General features: G+C 38.2%; 1 protein-coding gene across 4 annotated transcripts in view; it reads right to left on the minus strand.

Moving 5' to 3' along the window:
- Positions 1-264: 264 nt before the first annotated feature.
- Positions 265-14,486, minus strand: part of PPP1R21 (protein phosphatase 1 regulatory subunit 21) — a 32,014-nt gene continuing 17,792 nt past the window's right edge. For all 4 annotated transcript variants that reach the window (XM_071423336.1, XM_071423319.1, XM_071423310.1 and 1 more), the window contains 10 exons: positions 14,073-14,165; positions 12,600-12,727; positions 12,087-12,239; positions 11,222-11,314; positions 9,852-10,085; positions 8,462-8,497; positions 6,596-6,712; positions 5,606-5,704; positions 3,417-3,545; positions 265-1,598 (listed from right to left, as the gene is read on the minus strand). In XM_071423336.1, coding sequence (XP_071279437.1) covers positions 1,569-1,598; positions 3,417-3,545; positions 5,606-5,704; positions 6,596-6,712; positions 8,462-8,497; positions 9,852-10,085; positions 11,222-11,314; positions 12,087-12,239; positions 12,600-12,727; positions 14,073-14,165 — 1,112 coding nt within the window. In that variant the 3' untranslated portion in view covers positions 265-1,568. The remainder of the gene's footprint in view (positions 1,599-3,416; positions 3,546-5,605; positions 5,705-6,595; positions 6,713-8,461; positions 8,498-9,851; positions 10,086-11,221; positions 11,315-12,086; positions 12,240-12,599; positions 12,728-14,072; positions 14,166-14,486) is intronic.

Here is a 14,486-nt window from a genome sequence, read left to right on the forward strand (position 1 = left end):
AGCTGGAGAGAAAGCCAACATTTCCCAATCCTCATTAGCACCAGCACAGAGTTCTTCATTCAACATCAATAAGAAACCCTGCAGGCTCTCCCCATCTCAACCACTTCTATTTTGCATTTCTGAAAGGAAAAGCTATCAGAACAAAGAGATGCATTGAGAGCACCTAGACTGGGGTAAGTATCCCACCAGCAACATCTGGAACCCCCCACCAAAATGTCACACTCTGCAGCCTGGGCACAGCCAGAAGGAAGGAAAAAGTCAAGCTGGTTTCATGTGGTTGATTTTATTATTACATACTGATAATACATTTCAGCACATACTGATATCAGAGTAAACCCCCATGGGACAAATAAGTGCCATAATGGAAATTATGGAACAGAAGACTGGTGTAAAAAGTGTGGAGCAGCACAGCATCTGATTTAAAAAAAAAAAAAACAAAAACAAAACAAACCAACCAAACAAACCCAAAAAAAAACACAACCAAAAAAACAACCAAACAAAAACCCAGCCCAAAACAAACAAACCTCACCCCCAACAACAAATCAATGCTGTGAAAACTTGTGATATTAAACTTCACTTGGAAAAAAATTTAAAAAAAAAAACTTAGGAGAGGCCTAAAGTTCACAAACTTCTGAAAACACAGGAAAAGCCATGTGCATCCCCCCAGTGAATCCATCACAACTCAATTCCATGAAGATCTTTTGCAAGTTCAGTGCTTAAATCTTCTACATATTTCATATTCTTCTTTACTGTAAGAGAGCACAGTAAGCTGGTCTATTCTACACACATTGTTTCATTCTTTTGGGGCAAAAGACAATCACAGTTTCCTCTAGCCTTAAACAGCTATTTCAACCAATATATATATATACATACATTTGTAAACAAAATGTTACAGAAATGCCTTAAAGCAATTTCACTGAAGTAGCCCAATTCAGCCATTTGTGCTCTTCACCTCCAAATCCAAAGTGCCAAATACAAGCAGGAAAGGTTTCCACCGTTGCAGTCTAACAATGATCCCATTTACTTGGTGAATTTGTAAAAATCATTTCAAGCCACAATTCCAATTAATTCTAGAGGGCTGAGAACAGGAGTAATACATTTACAGTAACTGCACAGCTTGCATGGCCAAAAAATGTCTCCAAACTCATTTTTAAACTGTTATTAACAAGTAATGGAATGTACATGTGCTGACCATTAAATGGAGAACTAAAAAACAGACACCTACTGCACCAATCCAAATTTGTTAATGCAGAAACATATTTGAAAATATACAAAATCTGAAGTTGTTACGTGAAATCAAAACCTGGTTTTAAAAAGTGCACAGTAAAAACTGAAGGTAATTACTATATAAATTATCCACAGAGTGTGTATTTCCTGGTTTAGAGCCAACATTAAGTTCTGTTTTATCTGTCACAAGTTCTAAATATTTTCAAGCCATTTACAGCACCAATTCAGTTTTTACTTGACCCAAAACCAGCCTCAGCTTCCTGGAACAAACAGGAACTGGATAATGAATGGTCACTATCTGCATCCTGTGCAGCAGCAGCTTCCAAAGACTCAGCTGTAAACTATCGATTCTTGTTCTTTTTAGAATTTCCCTGCAAGAAGAAAGAAGCAAAGAGAACATTATCATTCAGGTAAGGAAATCTAGACAGGTAACATACAAAATCTGATGTCTAATAATTTATGCCCACAGCAAACAAGGTACAGTCAGACTGAAAATAAACACTCCACAGACTTCTAAGTTTGACAGATTGCAACCATTTGCTCTGGAAATTCCTCTGTTTCTATAAGCACAAGAGAGGCAAGTACCAGATATCTCAAACAAGCACAACAGTGCCTCACTACAACTGAAACCTGGGAAAGACATTTGAGGGACATCCCAAGACATTCAATTGTATTAATACCACTAATACTGTAAGGGCAGTGAAGGCAAGTGAAATCATAATCCACCTTCATGTGCTACTCCAAATAACTTCTTATAGAATAACTGTATCAAATTAAAAACCAATCCCCCACCATACTGGGGTTTTTTCCAAAATGAATTTTATTTTAATTCAGGTTGTACAGATTATTCCTAGTTCAGAGTTTGTTCCACAGTTAGCCAACTCAGATTTGACCTTCAGTAATTCCACAAAGGAAATGTGGAGCTTAAAATAAAGTTTTGTGCAATAGTTACTTGCTGGCAATTCTCAGTCTTCCTATTTCCTGAAGATAACATTTGTTTTGAATCTAACCAACAACTCTCTCCAACTGATAAGGGCTTTAACTGCATCATTTGGATTCCAACTGGATTCCAAGTGGATTCCCTTCTACATTTGTTAACATCTGAAAACCTGTGTGGCTTCTGTTGTGAGGTTCTGAAGTCCTTACAGACAGAGGACCACTTCAAGTCTTACAAGTATGGCAAGTGAGAAATTCCAGAAAACATTTTATAAAAACATTAGTGCCACGGTCAGTATGCAGCCAAGAGCTTCCTTCTGGAAACACAAAGGCTTATACACCACAAAGTAATTTTAAAGAATACAATGCCAAATTAAAACACTCAGAAATCTGAAGAAAAGCAGGGGGAAGAATTTACTCTAAAAAATAAAAATCACCATCACAGGATCTTGATTCAGAACATGGAATTTATTTACTATTTTTACTTTTTTAATCCTTCAATGCTACCTGCTTCAATGCATCCCAGAAATAAGGAGAATAATGATAATTTGTTTGTTTCACAGTCAGACAAGTGAAGGGCAAAGGCCTTCACAATATCTGTTCCTCCCTAGAAGCATCAGAATAGGATGTACCATGGTTTAATCACTAGTTGCTCAAAAAAGCAGACTTCTGTATTTTTCATCATTAGGTAAGTAAAAAAAAAAATCTGTTTCTGATTTTTTACAAGTGGGTAGACTCCTTGCCTGGTAAAGAATTTAAGTGTGCATTTCAAGCTCACAGAAGAATACAAGTGGCAACTTTTTCATTCCTACACAAGGGACAGATGAGCTAGAATGTGGAAATAAAACAGAGAAAGAGACCAGCTGCCATGGAAAGAGTATGCTGTAACCAAAAGGAGTGCAGAAGGGACACTTCTACCCAGAACTTCATCCTAACCACCCAGCCTCAACAGCTGAGTTTACAAATAGCTCCACTTTCACCAGATTAAAACAAAAAAAAAATTATGTGATCTGCCATCAGAGGGTACACTTTGAGAACCTAATGTGAAGCAGTGACATGAAGAGCTTGTTCTTTCCCACATGTGTGTTTAGCAAGAGTTTTTTTCTTCACTGAAACTTGAAGGAACAAGTTTGGAGTTTTCTTTCCAAATGGTTCAGAGCAAGAATTACACCTTGTGAGCTGGTTTGTCCAAGGGCAGTGCTGCAGGAACACCAAATGTAACCCTGCCATCCCCAGCTGCACTGCCAGCTCACCTTACTGGTCATCTTTAGGGTATCAATCTCTTCCCTTTGCTTGGTCAAGGTTTCATTCATGCTGCACAGGTGGTCACTCATCATGCTCAACTGGTCCTCATAGCTCCTCTTTGTTGTCATCAATTCATCCTAAAGGAAAAATTAAACAACCAGAAGCCCAAGTATTATGGCTCAGTATTAGTAATACCTGGCAAAGCAGCACACTTCCACCTCCACTGAGTCAGCTCCACTTTTGATGCTGAGTGTGTGCAATTCAGCTAAAAAACCCTCTTTTATGAAAGGAAGTCAGTAGCCACTTTTCTTTTACCTGAAGTCCCATGCATGATTTGTTCCCTTTATTTTTGTGTTGTTTCCTTTAGATTTGTTCCCCCACTTTTTATGGCTTACATAAAAGAGTAACAGCTAAGTTTTCCACCACTGCTTCCAGCCAGGAAACAAGTAAAGTTTATGGGGTTAAAGCATGGCCTGCACAAGAACACACAAGGCATCCAAAGCTGAAGGAAGCACCACTCCACATGGAGCTAGAGAGAGCTATGATCTCTCTGGGATCACAGAGACATGGGGGGATAGTGTGCATGGCTAGAACACAGCAATGAAGGGATAAACACACTTTAGGGAGGACAGAAGGGAAGAAATCATGCTCTGTGTGAAGAGGTGGCTTGAAGACTAATAAATCTCATCAGTAGGAGAACACTAGGGTGACAGGCATCTGCTGCAAGCAGGTAAAAATCTCCCACTGACAGACCCTGATCCTCATTAGGGATTTTAACTATTCTGACACATCCTGGAAGGGCAGCAAGGTGGAACACAAGCAACAGAGGAGTTGTCTTGAGTGTTGCATAGAACTTCTTGATACCAGTGATCAGTGGGACCAAGAGATGCTCTCTGCTGGACTTTTTACTCACAAATAAGGAAAAGCTGGTCAGGGATGTGAAAGCCAATGGCAGCCTTAGCTGCAGCTACCATGAGTTAGTGGCATTCAGGATCCTGAGGGAAGCAAGATGAATAATAGAATTACAGCAACCCTAGATTCAAGAGGAGTAGATTCTGGCTTCTTTCTGCTTGGAAAGGTCCCAGGTAAATCTGCCCTGGAAGTTACAGGGAGGGGCCCAGGAAAGCTGAATGATCAAGGACAGAACAAGGAACAACCCAATGCCTAAGACATGGAGTGACTGTGGCAGAAGACCAGCATGGCTGTATAGGAAATACCCAGTTCCTATTCCTATATTCCTATACAGACTGGCTGTATAGGAAATATCCAGTTCCACAGCTTGATCTGAACTCTCTGCTCTGACCAAAGGAGGGGACAAATCACCTTCAGAGGACCCTTCCAACCTCAACAAGTCTATTACTCAGTATTATGCAGACTACTAAACATACAAATGGTGTGTGCCTGCTATCTTTTCCTAGGAAGTTTAAAATGCAGTTGGAAGTTAACATCTCATGCAGAGTTCAACATCTATTGTGGAATTTCTTAAAGGAACAAATCAAGGAAGTGTTTTAAGAGGACTGTCCATGAGCACAATAGCTCAAAGCTTCTAACATTATATTCACAGCCTGTATGGAGCAATTTTGGTACTCACCATCACAGACAGATGAGCAATAATGATATGAACTAAGTGTAAAGAAAACATGAGGGAATTTATGAATTGTGTATTTATTTATACTTTATTGTACTACTGGCTTCTTTCTCAGCTGTGTGGAGGAGAAAGAGAAAGGGACAGGACACTCACAGGATGCCATGAGAGTTGATTTTTGTTAACAACAGCTTCTTAAAGATTACCTCAAAACTATCTTTGCTTAATATTAAGGTATCCATATTAAAAAATCCAAATCAACTTGGCATTTTTTAAAACTTTCAGACCCAGGTGCAAGAAAGGATTAAAAATTCCTTATTTCATCTGGAATCAGTCAAACCACCACCCCTTTTGGCATTACAACTATGTGATTTACATGAAAATCCATGACATCAAATGAGCTAAAACACACAGGTTTGGCCAATATAACCTTCTCTTGGAAGCATGTTCCACTTCAACTTTATACCTGGGATTTAAAGTGTATTATTCAAGGCTCTTCTCCACGTACCACTGGAGTTTTTATATTCCACAACACAGGACCTAGGAATAGCATGGCCAGGCTGGATGGTTGTCATTTTTCTGCTCTACATGATTACAGAAAAATTTACTTGCCTGTAATCTGGTGATGTTTTGACTGGCGAGCTTCAACTCTTCTGTGAGTGATTCCTTGGACTTCTCTGCCAGAGAAAGTCTTTTGGCAAGTGCTCGACACTACCAAGAACAGGACAGGGAGGGTACAAGGGACAAAAGTCACTTCCTCAGTATTGCCTTGTGGCATCCTTAAGTGCTTGCTTTGGACTTTTCCATCTGTGATACTTGGATTTCAAGGAACTCAGAGCTTGTGCACATTTTTAAATGCAGAGGTAATGGAATAGTTAACATGAAATGTTTCATTTAACAGAGCTACCATATTGCCAATCCTCTAAATATTGTATTTTTCATGTAACTGCTACAAAACTTCTCATAAATAAAAAGCAATGCAAACAACTCACTTCATACAAGGCTCAAATATCACAGAAAAGATGGTTCCTCCATACTATGTCATCTTCAATTAAAAAAATAATATTTAAGAGGATTTGCTCTGTTAACCTAGTATATTCCACATCATTTATTACACAAACCAAAACAGCCACTACTTTCAAGAAAAGTTCCCTCATGACTTGAAATGAAAAGGAAACCATAGATACAATGAATCATCTTGTTCATTCTTGCAGTATAACCTATGCCTAAGAGCCAATTTTCTCAGGAGAGCTGTTTCCATCACTTCATAATACACTCAAATATTTTTGAATGACATCAGCATCACTATAAAATTAAGTCAAAACTTCCTTGGTAACTAAAGCCAGCTGCTTCAGCTTATGTGAACAAATCTATACATGACACACATTATACTTCTTAATACAGCCAAGACAAGGCTACCAAAGGATTTATTAAACATAAAAAGTCCTTTTACAGTATCTGTTTTTATGCGTGCCAGACCGCAATCAAAAATATTCCAGGAACAGATTTTCATAAAACATTATGCTCCATATATTGAAACTTACTATCATAGCACTGTGGGAAGTTCAAAAAGAGATTTACTGTCCTTGCCTGCATGCTCACCTCAGCATGGAAGTGCACTGATTTGCTGTCAGCAAGCTGCAGGTGAGAGGTCAGCTCTGCTATCCTGGCCATGTAGTGAGTTTTTATCAGGTCTTCACGAGACTCACCATCTGGAGCCTGGCAAAGAAAAGTTTAACCAAACAGCATTTATGTTTACTAGACTGAATACCCAAATCACAACATTGCCTCTATACAGACTTTTTTTCTTCTTTCCTTCTGAGCCCTGGCTGCTCTATCGAAAAGCATCAAATTCCCCAAACACAACAGATTAATTACAGCAGGGCACACTGCAATTTTATCACTCTGATGGGGACTCAAAATTTCCTTACAGGACAAGGAGCTGACTGACAAGGTAAGAATTTAACTTGCTTTAATATAGCAAGTGTCTGATGAAGATGAAAATCCAGAAGGGAACAGCTTTCACCTACACGAAAATTTACTGTTTCTTCCCAACAAGGAAGAATTCCTTCACATAACTGTATTTCAGAAGCGTACAAAAGTCATAACCATTACTAATGTTGCATGTTCCAGAAGCTTCTTTAGACATTTGAAATTAACAAATAAAAAATAAAAAATAAAAAACCCCAACAAATCAGTAGTTTACAGGCTAACCCACTGGAGTCAGCCTTCACATGATCTCTCATTACCTTCAAGTTCAGCACTGTGCAGAAGCCTCTAAGGACTTGTATCAGTTACTATCCAGCCCCCTACCCCTTTTCAATCACACTTCTAGAAGGAGGAGTGCACTAAGCTACACATCGGTTCCCTGTGATATCAGAAGAGGGAAAGCAGTGAACCTTACTCTCAGAAGTTCCTGCTGGAGCAAGTGTTACATTTTAGCAGGGCTAAATGCAGTGTTAGCATTTATTCTGAGGGCTGTCTTAAGGTTTGTTTCAGTGCTACCCGTTGTGACCCAGGCACTGCAGATAGGGACGTTTTATGCAGCTTGAGCCCTTCCTCCAGGGTTAAGAATGGAGGCTTGGGATACAGTTTGGGCTCCTGAGGCACAGCCAGACCATCACCTGCCAGGGTCCCTGTAAACATCACCAACAGGATGGGACTGCCAGGAATGTGCCTTGAGCTGCTGTATTTTCCAGCATCAGTCTCATTACATGGTTATGACAATGGGAAGATGCTAGCAGCTCACATCTCAGGCAGCAGACCAAGAACTTAATGTTACAACTTACTTTATAAGTTTTTTGACCAATCACACAAAGCAAAAGCATGTTGACAGTAGTTCTATCCAACCACTATAAGCACACATTCCTTTGGTTAAAACAATGCCTGCTTATTTCAAATACAATATCTGCTTGTAAGCCTTCAAACACAATGCACAGAGCTCCATTATTAAGCTTAGAACTCCCTAATATCTCACTAGATAAACTTTTCTGCAGCTTAGGGAGTTATTCTAGCCAAGGTTAATACACAGACCATTGTTCTATTTGTCCTTACTTTTTTACTTCTTACATAATTTTTCTGCTGACCTATCTCATGGCTACTGCTTAGCTCCAACCACAGTTCTGCTGTCTCTGAGGCCTGCCTTTTGCAGCTTTCCCAAAACCCTCTGATTTTATAGATTCCCACAATGACCAGTGCCTTCCTCAAATTATAGAAAGCAGACCCTGACTCCAGTTCACTCTGCTCCAAAAGTCTCACAAGGGCCAAATAACAGTTCACTAATAGAAGAAGAAAATTAAAGAACACATGGATTTCAGAAATTTGACTATTTAGTATATAAAGACTATCTGGTCAACTCATGCCATTATACAGGAGTATTCTTAGTAATTCGACCTGTGGAATAAGTTTAGCAGAATCAGAATTGAAGTATTTAACAGATGGACTTTAATAATATTTAAAACAGATTACCTTTTCATTATCAGTAGTTACAGTCAACATTCCAATCTAGAACAAGGAAGAAAATACACTTAATGAGAAACTGCAAAAAAATAGATACCATAGCTGCATTTTGGTTTCAATCTTAGGACTTTGAATTTAAACAATCTTGCAATCATTCAAACTGAAATCAAATTTAAGTACTTCCACCTGTAACATAAACAAGAGTGGTTACATGAGTGCCTTGAACAGAATTAAACCTGACAACAACTCTCAGAAGTATCTCTCTTGTCTTAGGAGGTACACAGGGAAAAGGCAATAAAAGCAACAAGATGCAGCTGGGCTCCTATGGTTATGCAACTGCTTGATCATATGAAACTAATTCAGAGCCACGTTAGCACACTGGAACATTACTTGTCATGTTTAAGAGGAAGGAAAGTCAACCTGGATTTCTTGAATACCTTCCAAATTCCTTCCTTTCCTCTCTGACTAGCAAGCACTGACAAAACTCTACAAGAGCAGTGTAACCAATACCTGGTTTCATGAAAGGATATCTTCCCAGAGGATCTAAAGGGCTTTTCCCCCCTTGATCTCAACAGGACTAGAGATTCATGTTTATGGGGAACATTCATACAATATGTTGACCCACGAGTAACATTCTCATCAAACTCCTAAGGAATCAAATAGAGGATCAAAAACTTAAGATGCCAGTGTACTTCAGAATTGGAGCTTTCAAAACAATCCATTGGTTACTTTTATCTTGGAACAGGAAAGCAGGGAGGACAAAAAAAAAAAGAATTCTATTGAATGCTGAGTGGATTTATTATTTCTTACAGATGACATTCCTGTTAATACCACTATGCCACTTCAGAAGTGGAATTCAGGGGAAAGGCCAATTCATTTAAAATATGTTAGTAAACAGGAAAAAGCCATTTACCAGCACAGAAGAGCAAGGAAAGAATGCATGCTATATCCAAAAGCAATTGCTGAACCCAAACTGACCCAATAAGTCTTCAAATCCATTTACAATCACTACCTACCTACTTCCATTTGCTTTAACACACCTAGAGATGAATAAAAGTATTGGAAACACAGGCCCAACCTGAGATACACACCACTTGCAAAGTTCCATAAGTACAGACAAATCAGGAGATTAAACACCCATTATTTCCCCCTCAGTTACACATGGACAGAACTACAAAAATATCTTCACAATACTAAAGACAGCAAACAAAGTCTCAAAATCCAAGAAGTGCCCAACTCTGCAGAAAGAATTTGCAAGCAGCTTTGCAAAGACAAGGACCCCAAGAGTGAATGCTTTCCAATACAGTCAAAAGGCTTTCATTTTTAGTGTTCCACTGATCAAACAGCACTGCTACTAAAGAAAGTGGATTTTTCTCTATTGAAGGGAAAGGTCACTCACCAGACTAGTGCTCTTAATAGGTTCCCTCAGACTCTTTTCTGTGGTTTCCTTCTTTTGTTCTGCTATATTTGGCAGAACTGAATGCTCCTGGATAGTTTCAGTTAAATGTCCACTAAGAGAGTTCTTCAGTTTTTGGTTTTCTTTCTCTAGCTTAATTTTAGCTAGCTGAGCCTCCAACATCCAGTGTTCTTTTTCTTGTTCAAGTTTTGCAATTTTCTCCAAACTCTGCTGGACCTTTAGGAGGGAAAGTTTACAGTCCAGGTTATTGAACCCAGGGAGGAAAAACCCCACACACAGGAAATGTCTGAGGACAGTATTATTTTAAACCATTACATAAGTGAGCTAACAAAGTGCAGCAGGTAAACAACCACTGCTCTGAGATGTGTGCTTAGCTGTGGCTCTTTGTCAAAAATGGCCACATTATTTAATTAGTTTGAAACATGCAGAGCTCATAAAAATGGCAACATTGTACTAGGTGAAAAACCAAAGCAGGGAAGAATTTTATAAAAACCTGAAAGATGTGTACCTGGCAATATCACTAGCTTTTCCTATGCTAGAAAGACAAACTGTCCCCTCCCAGCTGTCCCACCTCACACAGACAGAACCACCCACTTTGTCCAGGTAAGAAAACAACTATGGAACAGAACACATCTATCACTGCACATTTCTGCTGAAATTCATTTCACTCCTACTAATACACCTAGAATATTGGTAACTACAAAAAAAAAAAATCACCAAAGTATTTGTTCCTGTAACAGTTCAATAACAAGGAGTCAAGCATAGGCTGAGTATACAAGCTAATATAGAAGTGTCAGTATTAATTAGTTATTCACATGAAGCAATAGACAAACTGTGTAGGCCTTTTAAATACCATGTTACCCATCCTTCTTCACCTTCCAAAAAAAAATATATATATATGCATACTGGCAGATAGAAACTCTAATTTATTACTCCAACTGAAAAGAAAAATCAGTGCTCTTAACCAGTGCAAATAATTCCTGCATAGTCCAAAAGAGGACTCAAATCAGTACACAACTTTAAAAATTAACCCTTTAGTATGCCTTATTTCTGTCTTTATTTTGCATTTATTTTTAATAATTAAAGATTACCTGACTTCTTGTATTTCTGAATGAAGGTATCAATGACATAATCCTGGCTCCTCTATCTACCTACATGTACATCCTGCAGATAACCCAGCCTGGCAAGGTTTTTACTTTCAAAACTCTACAAGACATCTACAGTTTAATTTTAAGGTTCAGCATATTCATATATACCTACAAATGACCACAGACATAAATTGGAGACTTTGATACAAGTTTACCTTTACAAAATACACTGCCTTACATGTTAGTACAATGTTAGTGCAATACCTGTTGTGCAAGACCTTCCCTGCTTTCTGTAGAACTCAGGAGAACTCTGCGATTGGCTAAAGCCTCTTCATAAGGCACTGAATCTGCACAAGGCTGCAGAAAAATCAAAAAAACCCCTCTCAAAACATGTTACACACTAGATCAGAACATGCATTCTGCTTTTATTTTTTTTACTACTTTCCTTATTTTGGAAAGGAAAAAAACCCATGTTCCAAGTGCTTACCAGGTATAAGGAAAAAATGGTTTGAGCTCTTAAGAAATACTGCCCCAAAAGGTACAGTTGATTAAAAAGTGGTCAGAAAACTCTGAGTGTTAATTAATGATCAAAGGCATCTTAAGGTCCTCTTTACAAACATTGCAGTAAAGTGATTTAGTAACAACTGCTAAGCACATCACTTAATTGTTAATTTTAGTGAAGGCAACAGGGAGATCTGACAGCATTTAATCCTTTGGCTTAGCACATTTTCTCCAGGGTACCTCCTTTTTTTTTCCCCCTATGTCTTCCAGTGAATGCAAGTGTAAGAACATGTTTTCATTCACTCCATATTCCTGGTGAATACAGGAGGAAATTTACATAGGCAGCCACCCTCTTCTCCTTGGGAGTCTTGGCACAGAAATAATTAGTGGAAATGGGTAATGGCAGAAGTGGCACATACCCTCAGCTGTGAGGGCAACTACACTCCAAAGCTTTCAGTAGCATTATTGCAATGCTATCCTCAGCATTACTGCAATATCCTCAGCCAAAACCTGTTGTTCAGACCATCTCTACCATTCCAAACCCTGCAAACCCTTAGTTTGTGTTCTGCTTGGCATAACCACCAACAGAACTGAGCTCCCTCAGTGCAAGCACACTGGCTGAACAAACCTTCTTCAAGGACTTCACATAAGCAGCTGCCTTCTTCTTGTACTGCAGCATGCACTCAGCTGAGAGAGGGCTGATGAACTCTGCCCCTCCCTTGGGGCCGTAGCTCAGCGAGCTGCTGAAGTGCTCCAGGTTGCTGCTGAAGAACGAGGCCATCTAAACACATCAAGAGAAGTGGCTCTCTGAATTAACCAGGAGGAGTCAATGGAGCAATTAGTCTTTGAAAAGACAAGTATTTAGTGAAGCTGGAGTTCTTAACAGGACTTTGAAACAAGCTGCAGGTTCTTCCATGTAACTCAGACCTTCCTAGCACAAAGCATCCTCATCACAGGATCTACTTTTATCACTCAGTTGTTTTTAACTCATAGCCTGAGAATAACTCAAGAATCAACATGACACTACAGATTATTAATATCAGAGGCACACAGATTTTTTAAATTGTTCAGCTAAAACTATTTTTGTTTCTTAAAAATCTGCACAAGTTAAGGAATTGTTCGAAACAAAAATATCCATTACCTTGCCTGCTCCATTTGTTAAAGCAGCAACAGAGGATAAAATACAGTCATTTGTAGTTATGAGTTTCTGTGTGGCAGTTGGAACTTCCTGTTCTAAAGCAGCTTTCTGACTATAGTGCTTGGAAATATCTGGAAAATGAAAAGCACATTATGCCAAATTAAGAATAAAAAACTTTTTGAAAGTCACTCACAAAAGCATCTTAGCCTAAATATATTAATTTCAACACCACCAAAATTTAAAAAGAATCAAGTATTAATCATGTAAGAACATTCTCAAGGTGGCCTAATTAAAAAAAAAGTAATTGACAAGTGAACAATATGCACCCATTTTAAAACAGAGTACTATTGCTACAGAATGGAGAAATTCCAGCTCATCACCACCACAAATTGTAAACAGAAATAATCTTAAAAAGTTCAAAATTAGTTGGGATTGAGAAAGTAGAGAGAAATTAAACATTCTGGAGTATGGGAGTGTGAGATATTAAAAAGAGCATTTCTGTTCTGTTGATAGTTAATGAATTCTACTGACAGTTTTCTTCACTGCTTCTATTTTCTGTATTTCCTTTAAAGTATAAATTGCATTGACTTTACATTATAGTGACCAGATTAAGAGGTAGAAAGTATTCTAAACTTATCTATGCTACAAAACTCATGATTTAGGGTCTCATTTTGTGTGAGGTACAATCTTTAATATCTTCTATTTTTCTTTAAAACAAGGACTCTGCAAAATGGGGCCAGACTACTCATGCTATTAGGAAAAAAACACAATTTTACTTAAAATTATGAAAGTTTAATGTTTAAATAGCTGAATAGTAAAAAAATCCAGTTCATCTCTATGGATCATTTTTCTCCCCAGAAACAGCTACATAGGACTGAAATTCTAGGACATGCAGGAACATCAGATTCAAAATTCTGAGTTTTAACCAAATACCCCTTCACTGAAAACATAACATATCCATGTTGTTCTGATAAAAGCAAGGTAAACCATTTTCCAGAGGAAGCCAAGTTTCAAAAAGAATTTGGACTTCTTTGTAACGTTTGGTTACATATTCATGTTAAAAATAGTCATCACCCTAAAAATAGGAAGGAAGAATTCCACTTTGCAGGCAGGTACTAGGTCAATGCTACATATGCAGGGAAAATATGTACATTTCACAGCATTCCATTCTGTGTGCTAGCTTCAGGAGAGCAATGAAGCTCAGAAAGTAAAGTGATGCTGCTCAGGAAAATCTGGAGAGCCACAATTAAATAATCCAGCAACTCTGAGGAACAAAGGTAAGAGAATGGAAGAATGAAAACCATGCATGAATGTCTAAAACAAGTGGTTAGTAGGTTTAGTTTCTTAGCTTGTAAAGGTAAAACAAAACAGATTTATCACATACAATACATTCAGCACTGTTATAGAGACTGCAGGTGTGCTATGCTAAACAAGAAAGCAGCAAAGCTGAAATAAGACAACATTCCCAACTCTCACCTTTTAAAATGTCATGGAATCCATGAAGACTTGCAGCAATGTTTGTAAACACAAAGTTGTAATTTGTCCTAAGGACTCCTTCTGGTCTTGTACCTAAGAGTAACACATAAGAAGGAAAACCACAAAACTAAGATTTGACCACGAATGAAAAAAGTTAGCTTTGAAAATAATTCAGTTTCCACCTACTAGAACCATTTGCATGGAGGATGAGTCACAATAGATTAATTTACTTAAATTTTCCCTTCAATATCAAATATACATATCTCCAATTCTGGCAGAGCAGGCAGGTGAAAGACTTTCAAGTCCCCTAGTTTTTATTCAGATTTCATAAATATCAGTTGTGTTGGTCTCAAAAACCACACATACAGAAAGACATGATCACAGCTGTAGGAAAAACAATCTGGGCCTTTAGAA

This window comes from Agelaius tricolor, unplaced genomic scaffold (assembly GCF_023055355.1).
Source record: "Agelaius tricolor isolate 1412-34295 unplaced genomic scaffold, bAgeTri1.0.p SCAF_1, whole genome shotgun sequence".
NCBI classification, from domain to species: Eukaryota; Metazoa; Chordata; class Aves; order Passeriformes; family Icteridae; genus Agelaius; species Agelaius tricolor.